This window comes from Eptesicus fuscus, chromosome 20, assembly GCF_027574615.1.
Source record: "Eptesicus fuscus isolate TK198812 chromosome 20, DD_ASM_mEF_20220401, whole genome shotgun sequence".
Classification (NCBI taxonomy): domain Eukaryota; kingdom Metazoa; phylum Chordata; class Mammalia; order Chiroptera; family Vespertilionidae; genus Eptesicus; species Eptesicus fuscus.
Window position 1 is genome coordinate 33,720,822 of NC_072492.1, and position 24,098 is coordinate 33,744,919.

Here is a 24,098-nt window from a genome sequence, read left to right on the forward strand (position 1 = left end):
GCTTGGGTAAGGGGATCACGAAAGACGTCTCTGAGGAGGTGACATCTGAGCTGAGACCTGAGTGTTGAAAAGACGATCATCAGAAGTGGGGAACAAGGAAGGTTCCCGCTGGGAGGAAGCTTGGGGTGCTGCAGGGGAGGAGAGAAGGCCAGTGCAGAATCGTGGTGAGGAAGGGGAGGCAGGAGCGGCTTTACACAGGAGCTTGTGGCAGTGGTTAAGAATTTGGGTTTTATTCTGAGTGTGACGGGGACACATTTGGCGAGGTTAAGCAGAGGAGTGTGGAGATCCAGGAACATCACAAATGTCACTGGCTGGTCAGATGGAGAATGGACTGTAGGGGGCAGAGTGGAGGCAGGGAGGAGAGGAGGCTTTCCAGCCCTGGCGACACGTGGTATTCGGACGAGGAAGGATCGGGATGCACCCTTGAGTGGATGAATGGGTCAGGCAGCACGTAATCACTTCTTTGGATCAAGGCCTGTAGGCAAAGCAAGGGACCTACTTAAAGAACGCTTGGGAGGCACAGTCATTGCCCTCAGCGTATTTAGTGTTTAATTATAGGAAACAGACCACACACCTAGAGGTGTCGTATAAACACAAAGCAACCATTAAATCAGTGCACAGTTGCGGCTGAAGGGGAACTGGAAAGGGAGCAACCGGGGCACCCCGCGAAGAGACTTTGGAGCCTTTAAACCGGGCCGCGGCAGGCTCTGGTCGACAGCCGGCTCGGCAGGGTCCCGGCTCCTCGCCCACGGCCCCGCGTGGCCGCCTGCGCTGGGACGTCTGAGACCGTGGCTCCAGGCTCCAGTTTGCCAACTTCTTGCGAGCGCTGAGAAGGCGGGTGACGAAGGGGAGGTCCCTCCCCAGCACGCCGCCTTCCCGGCGGGGAGTGACTCATTACCTCGCTCCTTCCCTCACGGCTGACCCCGGGCCAATCCCTTAATGAGCCTACACCTCGCTCTACCCATCTGGCAGGGACAATTGCCTGGTGGAGTTTTTAGCTCCCCGGGGGCAGGGCTCGTGTCAGCAGCCGACCAGGTTCCTCGAGAGAGGCTTCTCGAAGGGTCTGGAGGAGCCTAGAACCCTTGGGTAGCCCCACGGCCCGAGGCCCTCCCATGCACCGAAGCAGGCGGGGTGTTAATGCCCGTGCATTCCTCTGATTTCCGTCATTCAACAGCATTTTGCACTGAGTGCAGTTTCGCAAGTCTTGATGTCCTGGAGCACTTTTTTCCCCTTGGACACCTCTTTAAAAATTTGCTTGGCGAAAAAAATAGCAACCAGAGCAGGCCCCCAAAGTCTGCAGAGCCGACCCGAGGCTCAGGGACAGGAGAGCGTGGGGACAGACCAACGGGCGCCAGGGCGCCCCGCGCAACCGAAAGCCGGCGGCGAGGATCGGGGAGAGAGCTCGGCTCCCCTGCAGAGCCCGCCGGCCCAGCGGAGGAGGCCCGGGCGGCGGGGTCGCACGCCCGGGTCACCCGCCGGCATCGTGGCGCCCCCTACTTCCATCGCTCCGGGTCGCAGCCGAGCGATTGTGTGCGTCCCTCCACCCCGCCCCCCCTTGGGCAGGGGTGGTGCCCGCAGTCTTCCCCTCGCCCGGCAGCTGGGACTTATCACCCCGCCGGGACTCGCCAGGTGGACCCCGGCGGGCACACCCTCCCTCCAGCCTCCGACCCTCTCGGGTCCCTCCTGCGAGTCCGGGCGCGCCTCTGCGCCCGAGCCTGCTGCCGCGCTCCGAGTTACCTGCCCCGGGAAGTCACGATCTGCACGCACCCCGGGCAGCGAAAGTATGGATTCGGTAGAGCCCGCATTCCTAGGGGAGGGGTTCCTATCTAGAGGGTCTTGCATCACTTTACCGGCCGAGGGGAGGAGACAGCGGGAGGGAGAGTAAACAGCATAAAAGTTGCATTTTGTTGATGATTTCTCCCCATCCCCCCCCCCCCCCCCCCAAACGCGCTTCGACACTGGTTGACTCGGGGAAACCGTGTCGCCAGATCCCGGAGTCCGACGGCTCGGGAACGGTTTGTCAGGACAGAGGCACCGTTCGGTCCACGGATGCGGGAGTCAGAGCGCCGGCTGCTCGGCAGGGTGGCCAGGCCCTGAAGGCGACCCCCGGCTGCCCGGAGCGAGAAGCCGGTCGCGGGAGCCCGCCGCCGCGCACCCGAGAGCTGGAGCAATAACAGACACATAATGCGCATAAATAAATCAATGAGCAACTCTTTGCTGCCAGCAGCAGGGAAACCTCGGGCTGATTAAATGCAGACGTGGGGTGTCTGCCAGAGCAGGAGGGTGGCGGGGCAAGGGGAACCCGCGTGGAGGCGAGGGGTGGGTGGGGGGGGGAAGGGAGTCAGGGGCTGGAGCAGAGCGAAAAACCCAAAGCCACCTTTAAAAACATGAGGGTGACTTTTAAATGCAAAGGACCCAGAAGAGGGAAAGGGGCCGGGCAGAGGGCGCCCGGGCCGGCCAGCCACGGGGAGCAACTTTCCGGGCGGGAGGTGCGGCCCGAGGGGCGGCGCCGGCGGCGGAGGCGGGAGTCGGGGGCCAAGGGGGGAGTCACTTTAAAGGCTCTTTCTTACCCATAATGCTTTGTGGGGACGTTGACAAGTGGATCCAAGATGGCGTAGAAAGTAATGACAGGTAAGTCCTGACTTCCCCCTTCTCTGCTGCCGGGACCGTTCGGCGAGGTGCCGGAGCCCTCCGGGGAGCGGGCCGGACTCCCCTCCGGTCCCCTGGGCCCCGGGAGGGGCGGCCCCGCGGCGGACTGAGGGCCCGGGCGGCCCGCGGCGGGGCCTCCGAAGCGGGGCGCTTCGAGGCGAGGCCCGGACGCTGGGGCTGTTTACAGCTTTTCCCCTCCTCGGTCCCCTTCTCCGCTGGGGGCCGCGGCGCCCTGGGCCCCCGGCGGTGGAGGGGGGGCCCAGCAGTCCCGGGCCGCGAGTCGGCGGGAGGTCTCCCCGGCCCTGGCTCTCCGCGAGGGGGAGTCAGCCCCCTGCACGCTTCCCCCCGGGTCGCGGCTGGGGGTGTGGAGCGTGCGGGCCTCCCACGCCCCGCTCGTTCGCCCCCGCAGGGCTGGGACTTGCACGCGGGCGGGGCGGGGCGGGGCGGGGGCCGGAGGGTGGGCGTCTGGAAAAGTGGGTCAGGGGGGCGTCCCCTCCCTCCTCCGCCGAGAGCTGTGGCCTCCGCTTCACTTTCTTCCCCCCCTTTCTCCGCCCCCTCTTCGGAAATTCTCTTTGGGCCACCAGCACATCCACAAAAATAAAAACAGACTACCCTTCCCTGGAGGGTCCTTTCAGACGCCCCTTTCCTAGGGCTCAGGGGCTGCAGTTCTATCTAGGGACTTTGATTCCTCTCCCCCCAAATCATTTGAGCCTTCTACACCCTCCCCCCCACCCCCCGTGCGGAGGGCCCTTCAGGTAGAGCTGGAAGCCAGGGTCTAAGGATTCTTTTTGGATTGGGCTCCTTAGGTTTTGTTTGAAACTCAAAAGATGGTTATTCCTTCACAACTTATACTTTTCAGGCAAATCCTTAATCGAATATGTGTAACTCCGGAGACGGTGGATTCCTGGGCGGGGTGGGGGCTGGGGGAGTTGTCCCGGCTAGTTTTGTTGTTAATTTTACCCTCTCAAACTCACATGAATGGGTTTCTTTTTCTCCTTCATTTCTTCTTCTTCTTCTTTTTTGAAAGTAAGGTCAGTCAGTGCTGAAAGAGATGACTTTTTAAGTTGTGGATTTTAAGAACATTTTGTAATCTCTTTTATCACACTGGAATTTTTGTTTAGAAGTAAGACTTGTTTACAAGCTTCATATTGTACCATTTTGGTAACTTTTTCCATTTGAAATTTAGATGCCCTTTCACTTCAGGCTGATAAAATGTTTGCTGCTGATCATGACTATGACTGGTGGTGTGTAGACACATTTTACTTTTCTGTTTACCTCAGGAATTGGATGAAGTAATTGATCACTAAAGAACTACAGTGCTGGTGAGATGTGTAAGGTGAGACTGCAGTTAAAAATGACCTACCTTTTTTCCTTCTTTATTTTAATCAACTCATAAGAGTAAGGCCGAGACTAAGTAATTTGATGGGTCCATCTTTATTTTCCAAATCATTCATTCTGTCAGATGGTAGTAGAGGCAAGGGCTAGATTTAGGAAAAAAACAAAACAAAACACATACCAAACTTTTTCAGGGGTTCCAACATACTGTCATAGTGGAGCTTACCCAGAGCCAAATATTATTTGCAGCTATCTTTGATCAGTATCTTCACCCGGGGTAATTATAGTTTGCCTATTTAAATTTCCTTGTGTAATTTTAATTGGGTGTCTTAATTTTATCTGTGTTTTGGTGTCCACAGTGTAAGTCCAGTTACTCTCCGTTGACTGTCAGTGATTGTGTCTGTGGATTTTGTGTGTCCACAGATGCAGGCACTCTTGTAAAGTACACCATTTCCATTGCAAAGAATCATTTTAGGCAAATCAGTCACTCCTGCTTTTATTTTCTGAAAAATGGAATAGTACTTGTCTCTCTCATAGTTATTTTGAAATAAAAAGGATAGGGTTGAGTTTTGTTTCACTTATTAAGGATAAGTCTGGTTTGTCATTATTTTCTGGTCACACTTGGTGTGTGAATTCAAAGTGTTACTTTATTTAATGTAACTTCTAATGCTTTGGATTTAAAGGGCATTGATAGCGTGATAGTAAACAGTTGGCGTTTAGTACTGAGGAAAAGGAAAAAAGTTTGCTAATTTTACATTTTTCACAAGCAATCTTCTGAACTTTAAACAATTTTATTGAGAAAATTAAGTTATGGTAGATTGGTTACTGCAGGGTTTTTTTTTTTAACACATCTGGGTAGCATTTGGGTTTTGAAATTGTCTCACAAACTTTTTCATATCACAACATCTGTTTAAGAAGAGTAAGCTGTGCTTTATTTTTTTCTAGATTGAAGCATACAATTGACATTTTACCTTAAAAAAAAAACTTGCGAGAGAAAAGTGGACATAAACTAAGATCTTTTTGTGAGTGCACACATTTGCTTGCGTTTGAAACTCAGCAGTGCTTATGTGTATTACATTTATTTTTATTCTTTGAAGAGCAAATGTGGATTTTAAAATTTATTTTCAGCTTATAGATGGAGGCATATTCTTGCCGTAGGCTTCCCTATCTGAAACTTTTATCTTTTTAAAAAAAATTTACAGCTTGCTTTGTGGAAAGGAACCAGTGACCTGCTTTTTGGCCTCTGGTGACGTTCATTTGCAGTCTAAAATTTAACATTTAGAAATAAGTAATCTTGTGTGGCTAGTGTTGTTTGGCCTGTATTGTGTCAAGACATTTTCCACAGTTTTCACACATGTGGACCATGTGAAGTGCTAGTATTCACTTCAAAGTGAAGTTCGTGGTTGGCCACCAAACAAGTTGTTACACAAATTCTTCTAAAATTGGAAATACCATAGTATTGAAGGTTGTGGTGAAGTAGAAGTCTGTGTCTTGGAGCTGAATAAAGACATAGCTTTTTTAGTCTGTCCTTTTGGCTGGGAAGCTAGGACACTATTTTTAGGTAAGGCTGTAGTTTTTGGGAGCCAGTAAGTATGTACCTCTCTATCAGCTGGTAAACTTTTGCAGTTGTTAGCAAGAAGTTTCATTTTCTGATATCATAAATATTTAATCTGCATTGTTTTAAAGTCCATATACATTTATGGAGTGTCCAGTGTTTTACCAGAGAGAGGACTGATGCCCAACAACAGGAGAAACCATTCCTACTTGCAAAGGGCCTTGTGCAGTTTGAAAATATACAGCATGTTCATGAATGGCTAAGAATGTATTGCAGAGGGACTACAAATAAGTAGACCAGGTCTTATACATGCATTTTTGTTTTCTGTTTAAGAAGTAGGCTTGGTATTGATATTAAATACAAATTAGTCTATAATTGTCTGTCAGACTATATTTAAGAGTCAAATATAGGCCCAGCACAAGACATAAGGTCCTTTGGCTGTTGTTTCAAATGCATAGAAGGTTTTAGGGCCAAGTTTATCAACTCACATGAGAGGGGGAGGGGCTACTTAAAAATTATAAGCAAGTTGTTCCGGTTGTTTATTTTCATAAACTTAGATAAGTGTACATGCCAATATAATTTGATTTCTATGTAATATTTTGAAATGTCTTCTAGGAGAGATGTGTGGAGAGTGTGGCCACACCAGCTTACAGTTCATTTAAATTGATGAGTGTAGTCAGGATTATTTCTGTAGCATTGGCTAGAAGGAGCATAAAACACAGTGGTCTGTCACTTCAGTGGTGGCTGAGTAATACTTTTGAGTAATCCTGAATTTAATAGAGTTAATAATTCTTTAAAAATAATATTGTAGATGTAACATGGAGACTTAATTTACATATAATAATTTTTAAAAAGCTACCATCTGTTTAAAACATTGAAAGTTTTTCAACATACTACCAAATAGTCATACCAATTAGTTTACTTGTGTCAGTTGTATTGGATTAGTTTTTCCAAGAGCAGAAAGTTGTCTCATAAAACCAGAATTTGTATATTTATCTTGCTTTTGAACAAAAACAAACAGAAAACCAAATCTAATTGATTCATCCACAAGGTTCTTCAAAGAGTGCATAGTGTATTTTTTGACTGAACCATTCTGAAATGTGAATGTTTGTGATTTTTGTTATTTCTGTGCCATGCTTTCTTTTGTGGAAATTGTTGTGAAAAATAGTCCTGTAAGGCGAGCTTCCTATCAGTAGGCAATATGTGTAACTAATAATCGTTTTAAGATTTTTATTTTTATTCACTTATTTTCTGCAAAACTGATGCATGCTATAGGAAGCAAATATGAGCAGTACTTAAGTGTATGAAGTAAAATAGAATAAAAGGGAAAGCTTCTGTTCTCCTTCCTCCCTCTTTAGTCGTGTTCTCCTGAGCTGACCATAGAAAACAGCTGGTGTCATTTGGCTTTTGGGAGAGCTCTCTGTTGCTGAGGTGTATTGGTAGCAGTGAGAGCAGAGGGAGAAACAGGCAAGGCATGGCCACTGAACTGTTCAGTTGTCATGCAGGGGCTATTCCACTCTTATTTCCTGTGATGTTAAGTAATATTGATAATCTTAAACTACCAGCAGTTGAAGATAACGGTAATTGAAACACTCCAACAGTTAATTCCATTGTCAGAATCGTAAAGTTTTTGATTTGTGGATATTTTAAGGAAGGAAGTATTGATGAATAGAAGTCATATAACTATAGGGCTGAGTTAATGGTGATAATTACCATCTGTGGGATTGGCTTTTTATAACTTATTATTTCTCCTTTAATTCTCATAACAACTCCAAATAGTTGTTGTTATTTACATTTTGCAAAGGAGGAAATTTAGATTAAATGTCAACTACCATAACAGCACAATGCTGGCAAGAGGTGGTGCTGGTGTTCTGGCTTGGAAAGCCCGTGCTCTCTCCATTGTGCTCTCCTGCTTTTGTCTAGTCTATCTTTATTCTCCAGACAAGGACTTTTAGGCCTGGAGCATTCAGATGATTTGTCCAAGGTCACACAGCTAAGTAGTAGCAACATTAAACCAAACTGATATCTCCGAACTCTTATCTCAGGACTCTTGGTCCTGACTGGTTATGCTACATATTTTTGAAATACTGTGGACCAAAAGACCAAGTGCTTCAGAACTATGTCAGCAATGGTATTTTCTACTATGTGTTTAAAAGCTCCCTTCTCTCTCTTTCAGAAATTATAAAGAGCTCTGATGGGCTATTTGGGTGATACCCAGTGCAGTGAACTGCAGGTGAGTAAAATTTGTGAGAGCTTTATTTAGAAAACAAGAACTTGGCAATGTGTGAGAAAGAGATAGGGCAGATCTCATCTAGATGAGAATTTCTGGCCAGATAGTATGAGGTGGGACAGGGTCGAAGAGTGGTGACCTGAAGATGTGGGTCCTGACTGCAGTTCTGGAACAGACTGGATGATGCCCAGCAGCCTCTGCAGAAACCGCCTGCCGCTTTGTCAGTCTGTATGAAGAGAAGTGAGGGTAGGTTAATCTTCCACTCTGTTCTGAATGAGTAACTGCACAGGGGCTCAACCTATCAGCGTGATTGGATCTGGAGAGGTCCTTCAGTTTTTGTGTCAACATTCTTGAGTGGTAATCACCCTATGCTCTGATGAACTTGGTTAACTATTGAATTGTTTGTTTTTTCTGTTATCTGCCATGCATATATTGTCATGAGTGACTATGTATTTGCACCTTAGAGGATCTGGATACCGAGAATACATCAATAGGAACAAAAGTTTAAACTTTTCCCCTAATGGTTGTGTTCCCTCCACACAATGGTTGTAATAGTCCTTCAAATTATTTATCTTTTGCTGAAATGCTCTGCTACTAGTAAGTAAAGGAATACATATTATTTCACAGTAATTTGTCTTCTTGATTCCTTGTAGTACTTTGATCTTTCATTATTAGACTTAGAAAATGGTAATACTATAGAAAAACAATGAGAAGACTGTTTCAATATTGCCCTTGTGGGGCATCAGTGCTAAAATTATTTTTTATACATTCTCAATACTAGTCTTTAGACATCACCAATTCTAGAAAACTTCATGTGTTAATAAAATGACTTGCCATCCTGCCTTTTGAAATCTGACTGGGTAAGATTTATAAGACATTGCCAGCTACTTTTTACCCAACTCTTTTAAGCTGGAGTTTTTAGCTTTCTGTTTCTTGTAGGTTAAATAACATTTTTCCCTTTTTAGGTCGATGCTCAACCACTGAGCCATGCCAGCTGGGCTTCTTTCTTTTTCTTTTTCTTTTTTAACATTTTTCCCTTTTTTAACTGTACCAGAGTATCCTGGCCCCTAGTTCTTTCATTTGTCCACCAGTCCATACTGCTTTTTAACTGTGACAGTCCACCACTGAGCCAGCAAGTTCTTTGAGAATCCTAGAGACTTTAATGTGACACTGTTCTATACTTTTAGGATTTATAATTGAGTTTGGGCTTGGTTACTTGCTGATTGCTCAAATAATACCTGGTTGTAGGGATTCTTTGTTTCTTGAGTATATGCTTGTTTTGCACGATGCAGCCCCCACAGGTTCCTGGGGATGATCTGAAGACTGGTTGAGGTGGCTTGTTGGTCCTTGGAAAATTGGGATCTGAGGTTGTCATAGTTATCATGATAAGGAGTGCGGGAGAGGAGGAGAGCTTCCAGTTAAGGCCAGAATGAGGCGTACAAGGGAGGGGCAGACCTCTTCTTGAGAGTATATCAAGCTTGTATCTTGGAACCCCTCTCTTTCCTCAGTATGGGGCAACTTTCTTTCTTAAATTATGAGATAATTTAAGAATTGATATTAAATAGTTAAAATTTGGGCTATTACCCAAATAGTTGATTTTCTTTTTGGCATTCCATTAAAATACATTTTACTGTTTTTAAATTATGATGCATATAATTTGAATTTTTTTATATTTATTAGATCATAAAACATTTCCATGTTAAAGGTGTCTCTATTTTAATTTATATGATTACATTTTGAAAGGCTGCAAAATATTTCATCAAGTCATACTCTCATAGTTTACCTAAATATTTTTATGTTAAATACTTATGCTGCTGGCTGTTTTCATTTAATACTTTTATCTACATTATTATTGTAGATACTAGTGGCCCGGTGCACGAAATTCGTGCACATTAAAAGGGAGACCCAAAGTCAAGTCCCCGCCCACCCACATGCACCTTAAAATCGCATGAGACCCAGACCCGGCCGCCCCCATATTGGGCTAGATCCAGACCCGGCCAGTCCCACCCTTGTCAAGCCCTGCCAGGCAGGGGGCTAGCCTCAGGTCCCCTTGGCCCGGCACCAGGACAGGGGCGTGGCCTGAGGTCCCCAAGATGGGGCGGGGAGCGTGCCTTGAGGTCCCCCGGTCCAGCACTGGGGGTGCACCTTGTGGATCCCATCAAGCCCCACTGGATGGGGAGCACAGCTTGAGGTCTCCTGTCAAGCCCTGCCAGGCAGGGGGTGGTGTAGCCTCAGGTCCCCTGGCCCGGTGCTGGGGTAAGGGATGCGGCCTGAGGTCCCCCAGCCTGGTGCTGCGGTGGGGGGCGTGGCCTGAAGTCCCCTGTCAAGCCCCACCTGGTGGGGAGGCGTGGCCTGAGGTCCCCTGGCCTGGCACTGGGGCGGGGGGAGCAGCCTGAGGTCCCCTAGCCCAGCACCAGGACAGGAAGCGCACCTTGAGGTCCCCCGTCAAGCCCCGCCGGGTGGGGGGCGTGGCCTCAGGTCCCCTGGTCTGGCGCTGGGGCAGGGGTCTCGGCCTGAGGTCCCCCAGCCTGGCGCTGGGGCAGGGGGCGAGGCCTGAGGTCCCCTGTCAAGCCCCATGGGGGCAGGGGAGGGCGTAGCCTCAGGTCCCTGCTGATTGCTCGTGAAGGCTCCTTAAGGGAACTTGGCCTCAGCTGTGGGTGCAGCCATCTTTGTGATGGAGTGATGGTCAATTAGCATATTCCCTCTTTATTAGATAGGATATTGTACTCTTTTCTGACTAATTATATCTCTAGGATAAAGTTTTGAGTACATTATTGTTGACATGGTAAGAATGTTTTTATGGCTTGCCATACTGTTTTTCAAGAATATTTTACCAGTTTGTATTACTAACAGGTACATGGATATTTCTGTTTCACGAAAACTGGACAGAAATACATTTTTCCTTAAAAGTTTTTGCTCATTTAATAATGTAAAGTGGCACTTGCATTTCTTTTTTCTACAATGTTGAATTTTGTCTTTGAACCTCTTATATTGAATTGTTTGTTTATATTCTCAGCTATTTTATTCAATAAATTATTGATGTGGGCTTTGGATGATAAAGCAAGTATAACCAGGTAATAAACAGGTGATTATTAAAAAGACAACTAGAACACGTTCAGTGAAAATGTTCAAAAAGAGTCTGGTTTAGATGGTAAGTGATCTTGGGAATAGTGTTTGAAAGGGGATAGGTGCAATTTTGCAGATATTTATTGGGCATCCACTGTGTACCAGGTGCTGTTGCATTCTCTGAATGCTTCTCAAGTTATCATCATGGCTTCTTTCTTGTTGAAGGAGGAGGCTGCTTGATAATGCTTGAGGTTTGACCTATGGGGACTCTGGCTGCTGAAGACCTTTTGTGGCTGTTTGGAGAGCTGAGGGGATCACTGTCTAGACCCATGGTCAGCAAACTGCGGCTCGCGAGCCACATGCGGCTCTTTGGCCCCTTGAGTGTGGCTCTTCCACAAAATACCATGGCCTGGGCAAGTCTATTTTGAAGAAGTGCGTTAGAAGAAGTTTAAGTTTAAAAAATTTGGCTCTCAAAAGAAATTTCAATTGTTGTACTGTTGATATTTGGCTCTGTTGACTAATGAGTTTGCCGACCACTGGTCTAGACCATCTTTAACTCATTCATGGCAAATTCCACTGTGCCATGGCACTCTCCTTAAGCAGCTCTGTTCTGAGGGATACAAAGATGAATAAAACATTATTCCTACAGAGAAGGAGGAGTCATCTAGTAGGGAGAATAGGAGCACCAAAAAAATGAAAGGACTAATAAGAATTGGATAGGTGCTATAAAAGGGGTTCAGACAAAGTGCTTGGACAGTAAGTGGAGAGAGTGATGCTGCCCCTTTGGGGATGTGGAGAAACACTTGGCATTTACATTGTACTACTGTGCCAGCCAGAAGCAATAGAAATAAGAGGGCATTCGGAGGGAAGGATAGCTTGAGCAAAGGCTAGGGGGAGGTGGTGTCGAAAATGAGGCACGTGTCAGGAAACTGCATATCCAAATTACCTAGACCCTGGGATACATAAAGGAACATAGTGGAAGGTGAGGCTGCCGAGTAATCAGGACTGGGTTTTGGAGGATCTTAAATGTGAGACTGAGGATCAGTATGATGGATTGGTAGTGTGGAGAAACTAGAGACAGGGACTTTGATTCATAGTAATACTCCCAAGTGACGGACGATGAGGGCCTGAAGTGAATTGGTGGCCTTGGGAATGGAAAGCAGGAGATGGATTTAAGAGATGTTTTGGAGGCTGAACAGAAAGATTTGGTGACTGATTAGAAAGGTAAGGGAACAGTCAGTTCTGTCTCAAGTCAGAGGTGGTTGAAGTTTTTATGGTTGGGTGGCTGGCAGAATGGGGCATCAGGAATAGGGAAGTCAGGAGGAAGAACAGGTATCAGGCTGAGAATAGAGAAAGATGGATTGGGTTTTGTGTTGAGATTAAGGATCTAGTAGAAAGTAGAAATAAAAAATTTAATCCTTTAGGGCAGCGGTCGCCAACTGGTGGTCCGCAGACCACTGGTGGTCTGTGAGGTCTGAAAGGTGGTGACCGCTGGTTAAGGAAACCTTTGGAGCAGTGGTCGCCAACTGATGGTCTGCGACCACTGGTGGTCCGTGAGTTCCGAAAGGTTGGCAACCGCTACGTTAGGGAACTGATGAGGAAGTTTGGGGCCCAGAGGAGTTAGATGGATGGGTGAGGTCTCCTACCAGTTAAAGCATAGCCTAGGAAAGCTTCCTGATTCCCAGTCCAGTTCTCTTTGCTGCTTCAGACTGAGGAGTGCTGCAGGTTCTTAGCTGTGTTGTTTTCCTCACACCTGGGTGTGTTCAGTAGAAAGTTGGAAGTGGGAGAGTTTATATTGGGGAGTAAGGTCTTTATTTTTAATTGTATTTTTTCTTATGGAAACTTAGACATATAGAAGTGGAAAGAAGACTATAATCAATCCCACTAACCCATTGTCCAATTTCAGTATTATTAATGTTTCATCTCTTTCTCCTCCCCCATCAATTAAATTGAAGCAAATGGGAGAAGGTGTTCTGGTGACTTTAACCTTTGTGTATTTGCAGGTAAGGAGAATTGGAACAGTTTGGTAGGGTATGTTTTAAGCTTTCTGGGGTGGGGTCCAGAGTAAACAGAAGTAGGATTTACTTCCATAGTTCCTGTGTTGCCTCAGACTTTGTTTTAGGGCAAATCATATAAGTCCTGTGAGTCCTAGTTTGTCTGTGAGGTGGTGATACGATCTTCAGTGAATCACTTGAACTAACGTAGGTAAAAACCCTCCATGAACTCTAAACTTTGAGGCTAAAGTATTATGGAGATTTTAGTGCTGCTCCTTTGGGCTTTTGTGCTGCTGGCATGAAGTTTATATTATTCAACAAATTTTTATTATTCAACAAATACTTGTTATGTCAGGCCTCTGGGGCTTCAACAGTGAACAAAACAGACAGAATCCCAGCTCTCATGGAGCTTATGTTCCAGATCCAGAGGATAATAGTTTTGTAGTGATTAATAGTTGTTATAGCTAATATTTTTATAGTGATTAGTGAAGGCCAGGCACTGTTCTAAGTGATTTCATTTTTTAACCTATTAATTCTTGCAACAATCCTGTGAGGTTTGGAGATGAGACAAATTTGCAGGTTTGGAGATGATACAAATTTGTATGCAGATTGCCTCAGGTCGCAATGCCAGGATTCAAATTCAGGCAGATCTGGCTTCAAGCCTGTACTCTTAACTCCTGTGTCATAGAACATCTTTAACTCAGTCATGGCATACTGGAGTTTGATACAAATAAAAAGGTTAGGTCCAGATCGAAATGATTCCTAAACAAATAAGCATTCTCTTCTTGTAAAAGACAAAACAAAATGGAAAAAAAAATGGCAGTAGCTCTCTGTGGATAATATTCTTTTATAGAACAATATATATTTTTTTCTTAACTTTTTATAGGCTTTGCCAGTTTCTTTGTTTCTTTAGATACAAATGGCCACTTCAGTGGGAGGCAGTTAGTTACCTTTCTGCTGACCCTTGAGCAGGATCTTTTCTTGAATGAGTTCCCTGCTTGCTTATAATTCTCTTCCCCTTCCCTGCACTCCCCTCTTTCCTTACCTTGGGATAATTCCCATTTCTGAGGCTAAAGTATTATCTCTCCTACTCTCTGTTATTCCTTTTTCTCATAGCTGTGCTCTGCTTTTCCAGTCCCAGCTTTTTGCTTTCTTGTCCCTTGCCTGTCTTTGCCAGACATTCTCAACCTTATGCTGTGCTTTGACTTTTCTAAGTTGATTTAATGGGGCTAATATTGGGACTAATTTTCCACCTCAGCTCAGTCCTCCTTCATGGGCAGGGCATATTGGGAAATGGGTATATATCTGAAGAAATCCAAAACACTAATTTGAAAGAATATATACAACCCAGTATTTATTGCACTGTTATTTAAAAAAGCCAAGCTATAGAAGCAACCCAAGAGCCCATCAATAGATGATTGGATAAAAAAAGCTGTGGTACCTACCTATATACAATGGAATATTATATGACCATAAAAAAGAATGCAGTCTTACCATTTGCGATAGCATGAATGGCCCAGGAATATTATGTTAAGTGAAATAAGTCAGTCAGACAAAGAAAAATACCATAGATTTCGCTTATATGTGGAATCTAAAGAACAATATAAATGAACAAACAAATAGAAACAGGTTCTTAGATACAGAGAACAGACTGATGGTTGTCAGAAGGGAAGGGGATTGGGGGGCTGGGTGAAAAGGTGAAAGGATTGAGAAGTACAGATTGGTAGTTACAAAATAGTCAGGGGGATATACTAAAGTATAGCATAAGAAATATAGTCAGTATTATAATAACTAATGTATGATGCCAATTGGGTATTGGAAATATCAGGGGGAACACTTTGTAAAGTATATGATTGTCTAATCATTATGCTTTATACCTGAAACTAATACAAAATAATATTGAATGTAAACTGCAATTGAAGAAACAAAGGAGTCTTGGTCAGATATTTCATGAACTGTCCCTCAGTTTGGTTTTGTCTGATGTTTTCCTCATGATTGAACTGGAATTATGGGTTTTGGTAAAGGAGATATTCACTTGCGCTAGCTGGCTTGACTCAGTGGATAGACTGTTGGCCTGCAGACTGAAGGGTCCCGGGTTCGATTCCGGTCAAGGGCACATGCCCGAGTTGTGAGCTCTATCCCCGGTAGGGGGTGTGCAGGAGACAGCCGATCAGTGATTCTCTCTCATCATTGATGTTTCTATCTCTCTCTTCCTCTCCCTTCCTTTCTGAAATCAATAAAAACATATTTTTTTAAAAAAGTATCTTATTGTTTTATATTTTTATTGATTTCAGAAAGGAAGGGAGAAGGAGAGGGAGAAACATCAATGATGAGAGAGAATCATTGATCGGCTGCCTCCTGCACGCCCCCTACTGGGGATAGAGCCCACAACCTGGGCATGTACCCATGACTGGAATCGATCCTGAAACCCTTCAGTCTGCAGGCCGACGCTCTATCCACTGAGCCAAGCCAGCCAGGGCGATACTCACTTTAAATATTTTGTTTCATATGTTTCAGCTTTTTATGTAAACTATTCAGTATACACAAATACACATTTTATACAAAGGGGGTTATACATTATATTATTTTATAGTCTGTTGTTATTTAGAAGTCAGATTACCTTATAAATAGTATTTGTTTAAAAAAAATATATTTTATTGATTTTTTACAGAGAGGAAGAGAGAGGGATAGAGTTAGAAACATTGATGAGAGAGAAACATCGATCAGCTGCCTCCTGCACACCCCCTACTGGGGGTGTACATCCCTACTGGGGATGTACCCGCAACCAAGGTACATGCCCTTGACTGGAATCGAACCTGGGACCCTTGAGTCCGAAGGCCGAAGCTCTATCCACTGAGCCATACCGGCCTCGGCTAAATAGTATTTTGTAACCTGCTTTTGTTACTTTACATCTTGCCAATAACCCCTGTTTTTTTTGATATATAAATATATATATCAATAATACTATCAACAATAAATATATGTATAACCCCTGTTCTTTTTTTTGATATATAAATATATCAAAAGAACAGGGGTTATATATATATTTATTGTTGATAGTATTACTGATATATATAAATGGGAGATATCAATAATACTATCAACAATAAATATATATATAACCCCTGTTCTTTTTTTTGATATATAAATATATATATATATATAAAACCCCTGTTCTTTTTATATATATATATATATATATATATAGATATATATATATATAAAAATATATATATATATTTATTGTTGATAGTATTATTGATATCTCCCATTTCCCCCCTTTACCCTCCTCCTCCTCCCAGGCCCTAACCCTCCTCCTAGATCTTCAACACCCTATTACCCATGTCCATGGGCTATGCATATAAGTATATAAATGCTTTGGTTTATCTCTTCTCTTCTCCTTCCCCACCCACCCCCATCTCCACATTGAGGTATGTCAGTTTGTTCCATGCCTCCCTGTTTTGGGTCTTATTTTGTGGTCAATTCATTTTCCAGTAATCCCTATTCTTAACACTGTTTCTGTAGAAACACTTCTGAGTTTCAAACATTGATTTGAAAATGTAGTTTTAGAACATAGGGATGATGATAATGATGGTGGTGGTAGTGGCAGTGGTACCCTTTGAAAAAAAAAATTATACCATTGGCTCTTTTATATTGATTTATGTTTTATTTTATTTATAAAAAGGTCACCTCTTTTACCTATAATAATAAAAGCATAATGTGCTAATTAGACCGGACATCCTTCCGGATGACCTTCTGGACAAAAGGCAGGGGTGCAAGGGAAGCCCGGCTCCTGGGTGTCTGCCAGCAGCCGGAGGGAATCCCGAGTCCGGGTGCTAGAGGGAAGCCGGTGGTGGCAGCCAGGGGAAGGAAGGCCTACTCTTGCACAGATTTCATGCATCGGGCCTCTAGTATGATAATGTGTTTGTAAGTGTAAGCAGATAACATGGAAGGGAAAATGAAATACAAAGAATAGAAAATGTTTTATAATAAAATATTTTGGCAAGCAGCAACCTTTTCTAGAAGTCATCTTTTACTATAATTTGCCTGCTTTATAAATATGGAATTTTGTTTTTTTTTCATATCTTTTTTTTATTAGTAAGCATTTTAAATGATTTGGGAGGGGGCTCAAACTCTTCATTAAATAATTTGGAATAATTGAAACCAAGAAAGCTACCTCCAGAATTGCTGGCAGTTCTAAAATGGGTCAGGAAAAATCAAAGTAATAGATGGGGGAAAATCTCAAATTTAGCTGCTAATATATCTTTTTAAAAAATGTAGTTCTTGTTTTTTTTTAATCATTTTAGTCACTAGAACAGATGGTAGCAGGTCCATTGGGGTATTTCTTTTATATATTTAAAACCTTTACTTTGCTATATTGAATTTTATTCATTCTGGAACTTTATTCATTCTTATTATAGAGTTTACCTCTTTATGAAAGAGATTATTTAAAATAGAATATGATTGATGATCTTAGTTTCTAGTTTTCTTAATATGCGTAGCCTCTCTTCTAATGCTTCTTGCATACTTAGTGATTTTATGAATTTTAGAGAAAAATGCAAGTCTGGCTGAATATTAACATAGTAAAATAAATAAAATTTTATTACTTTGCAGAATATTTTGTCTTTGTATCTCATACAACCACATCACAGGTTCCAGTTTTTGATAAAAACAGACAAATTTAAAGATAATATTAACATTCCTCTTTATGGCATTCTACTGAGAACTGAATTTGGTATAGGATAGTTCTTGGAATGGTTGGAATTTAGGTTATTTTAGATCATCTCTGGGAAATTCAATGAAAGTATTGGGTGGTTGTAGCGAATTGAATGCTTGTCATGGGGACATAAATGATATAAAATGTGACTTATTTATAAGGTAGTTATGTTGAGCAGTTAAGGCATCTGACATGATATATTTAATGCAAGATAGTAGATGATTATGAGGCTAGATCAGTCTGTAGGAAGTAATGCTGGTTTTGGGAGGAAAGCATTTTTTAAAAAAAATATATTTTATTGATTTTTTACAGAGAGGAAGGGAGAGAGAGAGAGTTAGAAACATCGATGAGAGAGAAACATCGATCAGCTGCCTCCTGCACACCCCCCCCTGGGATTGTGCCCGCAACCAAGGTACATGCCCTGGACCGGAATCGAACCTGGGACCTTTCAGTCCGCAGGCTGACGCTCTATCCACTGAGCCAAACCGGTTTCAGCTGGAAAGCATTTTTATTAAAAAAAAGTCTTTATCGTTGGAAGTATTACATTTGTCCCCTCTTTGCCCCATTGACTCCCTCTAGTCCACCCCAGATCTGTCCATGGGTTATGCATATATGCATACATGTTCTTTGGTTGATCACTTCCCACCCACTGTCCCTCCCCGCCTTCCCTCTGAATGCCACAGTCTGTTCTATGCTTCTATGTCTCTGGATCTATTTTGTTCATCAGTTTATTTTGTTCATTAGATTCCACATATGAGTGAGATCATGTGATACTTGTCTTTCTCTGACTGGCTTATTTCGCTTAGCATAATACTCCCCAGGTCCTGGGAGGAGAGCATTTTATAGAAGCAGGCCTTGAAGTATTCATTAAAGGCTGTGTAGGATTTAGGTCCAGAGATGAAGGAAAGGACATTGAGGCAAGGGAATGGCATTGTCAGAGACAGACTCAGCATCTGGCGTGTGCTTGGGGCCTGTTGGGGGGAGTGGTGGGAAAGTTAGGTTGTAGCCAGATTGGGTAGCCTGGATATCAAGTCATGAGCTTGGGAAGTTATTTTATAGGCATTTTGGAACCACTCTTATGGTTCCAAAGAATGTGACATTTTTAGAGTAATGATTCTTAACTTTTTTTTGTCCCCAAGGAAGCATGACACACTTTTACTAGCTGCGCTGTCCCACCAAGGCCATGCTGCCCAGTGGGGAAAGGGACAGGTTCTGCTGTACTTTCTCCACTGCACTGGGTCATGTAGGTCATTTTCATAATGTATCAATCTGGCTTTTCTTTCTGCTGCCACAATGCATTTACTACCTTCTATTATAGTTTTGTTTTCAGGAGAATAATGGAGTTTTCACAGGGAAAGTAATGTATGAGGCAGATTATAGTCAAACTATTGGCCCGGTGCACGAAATTCGTGCACATTAGAAGGGGGACCCAGAGTCAAGTCCCTGCCCACCCACATGTGCCTCAAAATCGTGTGAGACCCAGACCCGGCCGCCCTCCCCCCCCATTGGGCTAGATCCAGATCTGGCCAGTGTCTGTTGCCCAGCTTTCAATTGGGTTGTTTTCGTTTTGTTGGGTTCTGAGATTTTGTTATATATTCAGATACAAATCTTTTTTCAGGTATGCAATTTGCAAGTAGTTTCCTCTGTCTTGAGCTTGTCTTTTCATCCTTGTAACAGTATCTTTCAAAGAGTGAAAATGTTTAAGTTTGATAAAGTCAAATTTATCACTTTTTGTTTTGGGATTGTACTAAGATGGATAGATTTTAAAACAGGTTTCTATTTTATAAAAGTAGTGAGAAGTAAGTTAGTGATAGGAATGTTCCCATAAAGTTGACTTAAAAAATTCTCATCTGAGGATATATATATATCAATTATATATATAATTGATTTTAGAGAGAGAGGAATGGAGAAAGAGAGAAACATCGATGTGAGAGAGAAACATTGATTAGATTGATGGATTGTGTCTGGTATGCACCCTGACGGGGGATTGAACCTGAAACCTAGATATGTACCCTGAATGAGAATTGAACCAGCCACCTTTCTGTGCAGGGGATGACACCCAACCTACTGAGCCACACTGGCCAGGATTGCTGTTTGTTGATTTATTGATGGTAGCCATTCTGACAGGTGTGAGGTGGTTTTAATTTGCATTTCTCTGATGATTAGTGACATTGAGTAACTTTTCATATGTCTGTTGGTCCTCTTTGGAGAAATGTGTATTTAGGTCCTTTGCCCATTTTTAAATTGGATTATTATTTTTTTTTTGGTGTTGAGTTTTATAAGTTCCTTGTAAAATTTGGATGTTAACCCCTTATCAGATGTATCATTGGTGAATATATTCTCCCATATAGTGGGTTGTCTTTTCATTTTGTTGATGGTCTCCTTTGTTGTACAAAAACTTTTTAATTGGGTGTAGTCCTACTTGTTTATTTTTTCTTTCATTTCTCTTGCCCAAGGCAATACATCAGAAGAAATATTGATGCCAGAAATGTTGGAGATTTTACTGCCTGTGTTTTCTTCTAGGATTTTTATAGTTTTGAATCTAACATTTAAGTCATTAATCCATTTTTAGTTTATTCTTGTGTATGGTGTAAGAAGGTGGTCTAGTTTCATTTTTTCTGTCCAGTTTTCCCAACATCATTTTTTTGAATAAACTGTCTTTACCCCATTGTTTGTCCTTGCCTCCATTGTCAAATATTAATTGACCATAAAAGGCATAGTTTTTTTCTGGGCTCTCTCTATTATGTTCCATTGATCTATATGTCTGTTTTGAATCTGAATTTCTTAAAAGTAGTGATGACATGCTCTGTATTTGAATTCAGTGCTGCTAGCACAGGGCCTAGCCTCAGGAAATGATTGCTGAATTGAATTAATAGGCAGTTCAGACTTGCATTTTAGCCAGTTTTTTAATATTGGTGGGAAAAATTCTACATCGTGTAGATTTTGATTCTCGGTAAACACAGCCACAGAATTACAAAAGTGAAATTGGAAGGTTTGGATATGAAACATTCCTGCACCTTCTGATTAAAAAAAGGGAAGCCTTTATGGTTTGTTGCACTTTGCAATATTCAAAGTCATGTTTCATTTATAAATTTGTCTCATTTATAAATTGGATGTATTGTTGGTATGATCCTGATTTATGGTTGATATTTTGCTTGGATCTTATTAAAGACTTCATAAAATATAAAAGAGAAGTATGGATTTTGTAGCATCAATAGCTGCTCAGCTGTGACCTTGATCAAAAGGCTGGTTGAGAGTAACTATTCAGATAGATAATTAAACCAGCTGAGCCAGGAATGGTATTAGAATTTATAATTAATAAGTTTTTAAAACCTTCTCTTATTTTTTTCCCGTCTTTAGGATTTTTGTCCCTGAGTCATGGAAGACAGAAGAGCTGAGAAGTCATGTGAACAAGCGTGTGAATCACTCAAGAGGCAGGACTATGAAATGGCCCTCAAGCACTGCACAGAGGCCCTTCTTTCTCTTGGCCAGTACTCCATGGCTGACTTCACAGGGCCGTGTTCACTGGAAATAGAAAGCATCAAAATTGAGAGTCTTCTTTACAGAATTGCCTCATTTTTGCAATTGGTAAGTAAACAGTGTTGATAAGTCAGTGCCAAACCATGTAGAATGGCCCTTTTCATTGAGTGGGCACTATTGCTGGTTACTCCCTCTACAAGTCAATTAAATGTGGGCTGAGGAGGTGATTGAAGTGGCTAGTGATTGCTGGATATCTTTGATGGCAAGCAACTGTATTTTTAAGTCTTGAAACTTGTACTTAGCACTTTGGAGTATTCATTCATTTAACAAATATTTATTGAGGGCATACTATGTGCTAGACACTGTTCTAGGTGCTTGGTATACATTGGTAAAAAATATAGAGAAAGATCCCTTCTTCATGGTACTTTTTCTAGTAGGGGGACAGACAATAAATGCTAGAGACATTATAACTAAGTAAACACTTTAAATTGTTAGAAAGTAACAGTCTGCATGAAAAATAGTAGAACAGGGCAAGGAATATTGGGGCCACTAGGGTTAGGGATAGGGTTGCAGTTTTTATATTTATTATTATTATTTTGTAATCCTCACCTGAGGACATGCTCTCACTGATTTTAGAGAGGGAGAGAGAGAAAGAGAGAAAGATCGATGTGAAAGAGAAACACCAATCTATTGCCTCCCTCACACACCCTGACTGGGGATTGAAACTGCATTCTGTGTACTGTGTTCCTGGGTACTGTGACCTTTCAGTGTATGGGAAGACTCTCCAACCAATTGAGTCACACCGGTCAGGGCTAAGGTTGAGTTTTTAAATTGGGTGGTCAGGTAGTCATTATTAATGAGGTGATATGAAGGAGGTAAGGGAGTAAGCCATGTTGGAATCTGGAGGAAGATCATTATAGGCAGAGGGACAGTCAGTGCAGAGACCCTGAGGCAGAAGCACACCTGCCATCTTTGAGGAACACTTAGGAGGCCATTGTGCTGGAGTAAAGTACATTGTGGGGAGGGGTTAAGAGGGCTAGATCCTCTGGGACACTCTAGGACTAGTTTGTATTGTATTTGAGATGGGAAGCTATTGTGGGATTTTGATCAGAGGGGTGGCATGATCTAATTTAACAGGAATTATCTGGCTTTTGTGTTGAGAGTCTATATATATATAAAAGCCTAAGTGACCATTATGACTGAACAACTGGAATGACCGGTTGATCAGTCGCTATGACGCGCACTGACCACCAGGGGGCATACGCTCAATGCAGGAACGTCAGTGCGCTCCCACAGCCAACCTCCCATGGCCCCTCCTCCCTGCCAGCCACCCCCCCTCATAGACCTCAAACGGTAGGCCAGATGGCCAGCCCCCCGGGGTCCCTCCCCCCGGCTGGTTGGACCCCCGATAGGCCTCGATCGCCGGCCAGGCCAAGGGACCCTGCCCATGCATGAATTCGTGCACCGGCCCTTTAGTCCTATATAATAAAACAGTAATAATGCAAATCGACCAAACGGCGGAATGACCGGTTGCTATGATGCGCACTGACCACCAGGGGGTATACACTCAATGCAGGAGCTGCCCCCTGGTGGTCAGTGTGCTCCCACAGGAGGAGCGCCGCTCAGCCAGAAGCTGGGCTCACGGCTGGCGAGCACAGTGTTGGTGGTGGGAGCCTCTCTTGCCTCTGCTGCAGGTGGGCCGTAAGGAGTAAGGGGTCCCGGACTGTGAGAGCCCTGGACTGGGAGAGGGATGTCTGACTACTGGCTTAGGGATCGGGCCTAAGCCGGCAGGCGGACATTCCCTGAGGGATCCCGGATTGCAAGAGGGCGCAGGCCGGGCTGAGGGACACCCCTCCAGTGCATGAATGTCGTGCCCTGGGCCTCTAGTAGACTATAAAGGGGGAAGAGTAGATGCAGGGATACTAGTTTGGAGGGTATTGGAATAATCCAGGTCAGAGATTACAGTGGCTCAGACCAAAATGGTAGCAGTGGAGATAGTGAGAAGTGATTTGGTTCTGGTTATAATTTGAAGCTAGAACCAATAAAAATTTCTTAAAATACTGAATGCCAGGCAGACAGAACAGTCACAGATTACTTACCTTGACATTTTTTGCCCTGAGCAATTGGAAGAATGGATTTTCCTTCAACTGAGATGAAAAGGCTATAGGTGGGGAATAGGTTCTGTGAGGGAAGAATTCATTGTGAACATACTGAGTTTGAGATGTTGTTTAGATATCCAGCTGGAGATGTTGAGCAAGTAGCCAGATATGCAGGTATGGAGTTTGAGAGAGAAGTCTGGGCTAAAGATAGTAATTGAAGAGTCTTGGCCTATGCATGATATATAAAGTCTTGAGCCTGGGTCACATCACCAAGGGAATGAGTGTTGATAGAGAAGAGGAGAGTACCAAGGACTTAGTCTTGTGGCTCCACAGCGTTCAGAGGTTGAGAAGAAGAGGAACATGCAAAGCAGCTTGAAGGGCAATGTTGAGGTAAAGAAAAACTAAGAAGTATGGTTCCTGATAGCTAAGTAAAGAAAGTGTACCCAAATAAGGGGATTTTCAGCAGTGTCCATTGCTGTTCCATAGAGCGGTGGATGAATGTCTGATTAAAGAGCATTTATGAGAGAGTCAGAGGGAAGGAGTTTAAATACATAATTATAGATAATTTTTGAGGCATTTTGCCCCAGAGAGGCACAAAAAAATGGAATGGTAGCTGGTGAGAGAAGTGAAGTCAAGGGAATGATTTTTTTTTTTAGATGGAAGAAATAACAGTATGTTTGTTTATAGGACTGAATCAGTAGAAAGCAAAAAATTAGTGATGTAGGAGAAACAGAGGAGGCTTGCTGGAGTGATATTCTTCACTGGGCCAGAGAGCACATCTCCATGAGTGGTAGGATGGCCTTTACAAAGGAGCATGGGGGGTTTGTCTGGTAACAGGTGGTAGGTGGAGTGTGGTAGGACATGGGTAGATGGATAGTCCACGGAAATTTTCTTCTTGTTCCTCTGGTTTTCTCTGTAAAGTCACTAGCTGAGAATGAGAAAGGGGGCTCAGGAGGTTCTGGTAATTTGAAGT

General features: G+C 43.3%; 1 protein-coding gene across 1 annotated transcript in view; it reads left to right on the top strand.

Annotated features, from left to right (window-relative positions):
- Positions 1-2,576: 2,576 nt before the first annotated feature.
- The window catches only part of HELZ (helicase with zinc finger), a 128,717-nt gene continuing 107,195 nt past the window's right edge, over positions 2,577-24,098 (top strand). Inside the window, exons 1-4 of the mRNA XM_054708968.1 lie at positions 2,577-2,631; positions 3,930-3,985; positions 7,696-7,772; positions 20,907-21,134. Of these exons, the coding sequence (XP_054564943.1) occupies positions 20,925-21,134 (210 nt within the window). The 5' untranslated portion in view covers positions 2,577-2,631; positions 3,930-3,985; positions 7,696-7,772; positions 20,907-20,924. The remainder of the gene's footprint in view (positions 2,632-3,929; positions 3,986-7,695; positions 7,773-20,906; positions 21,135-24,098) is intronic.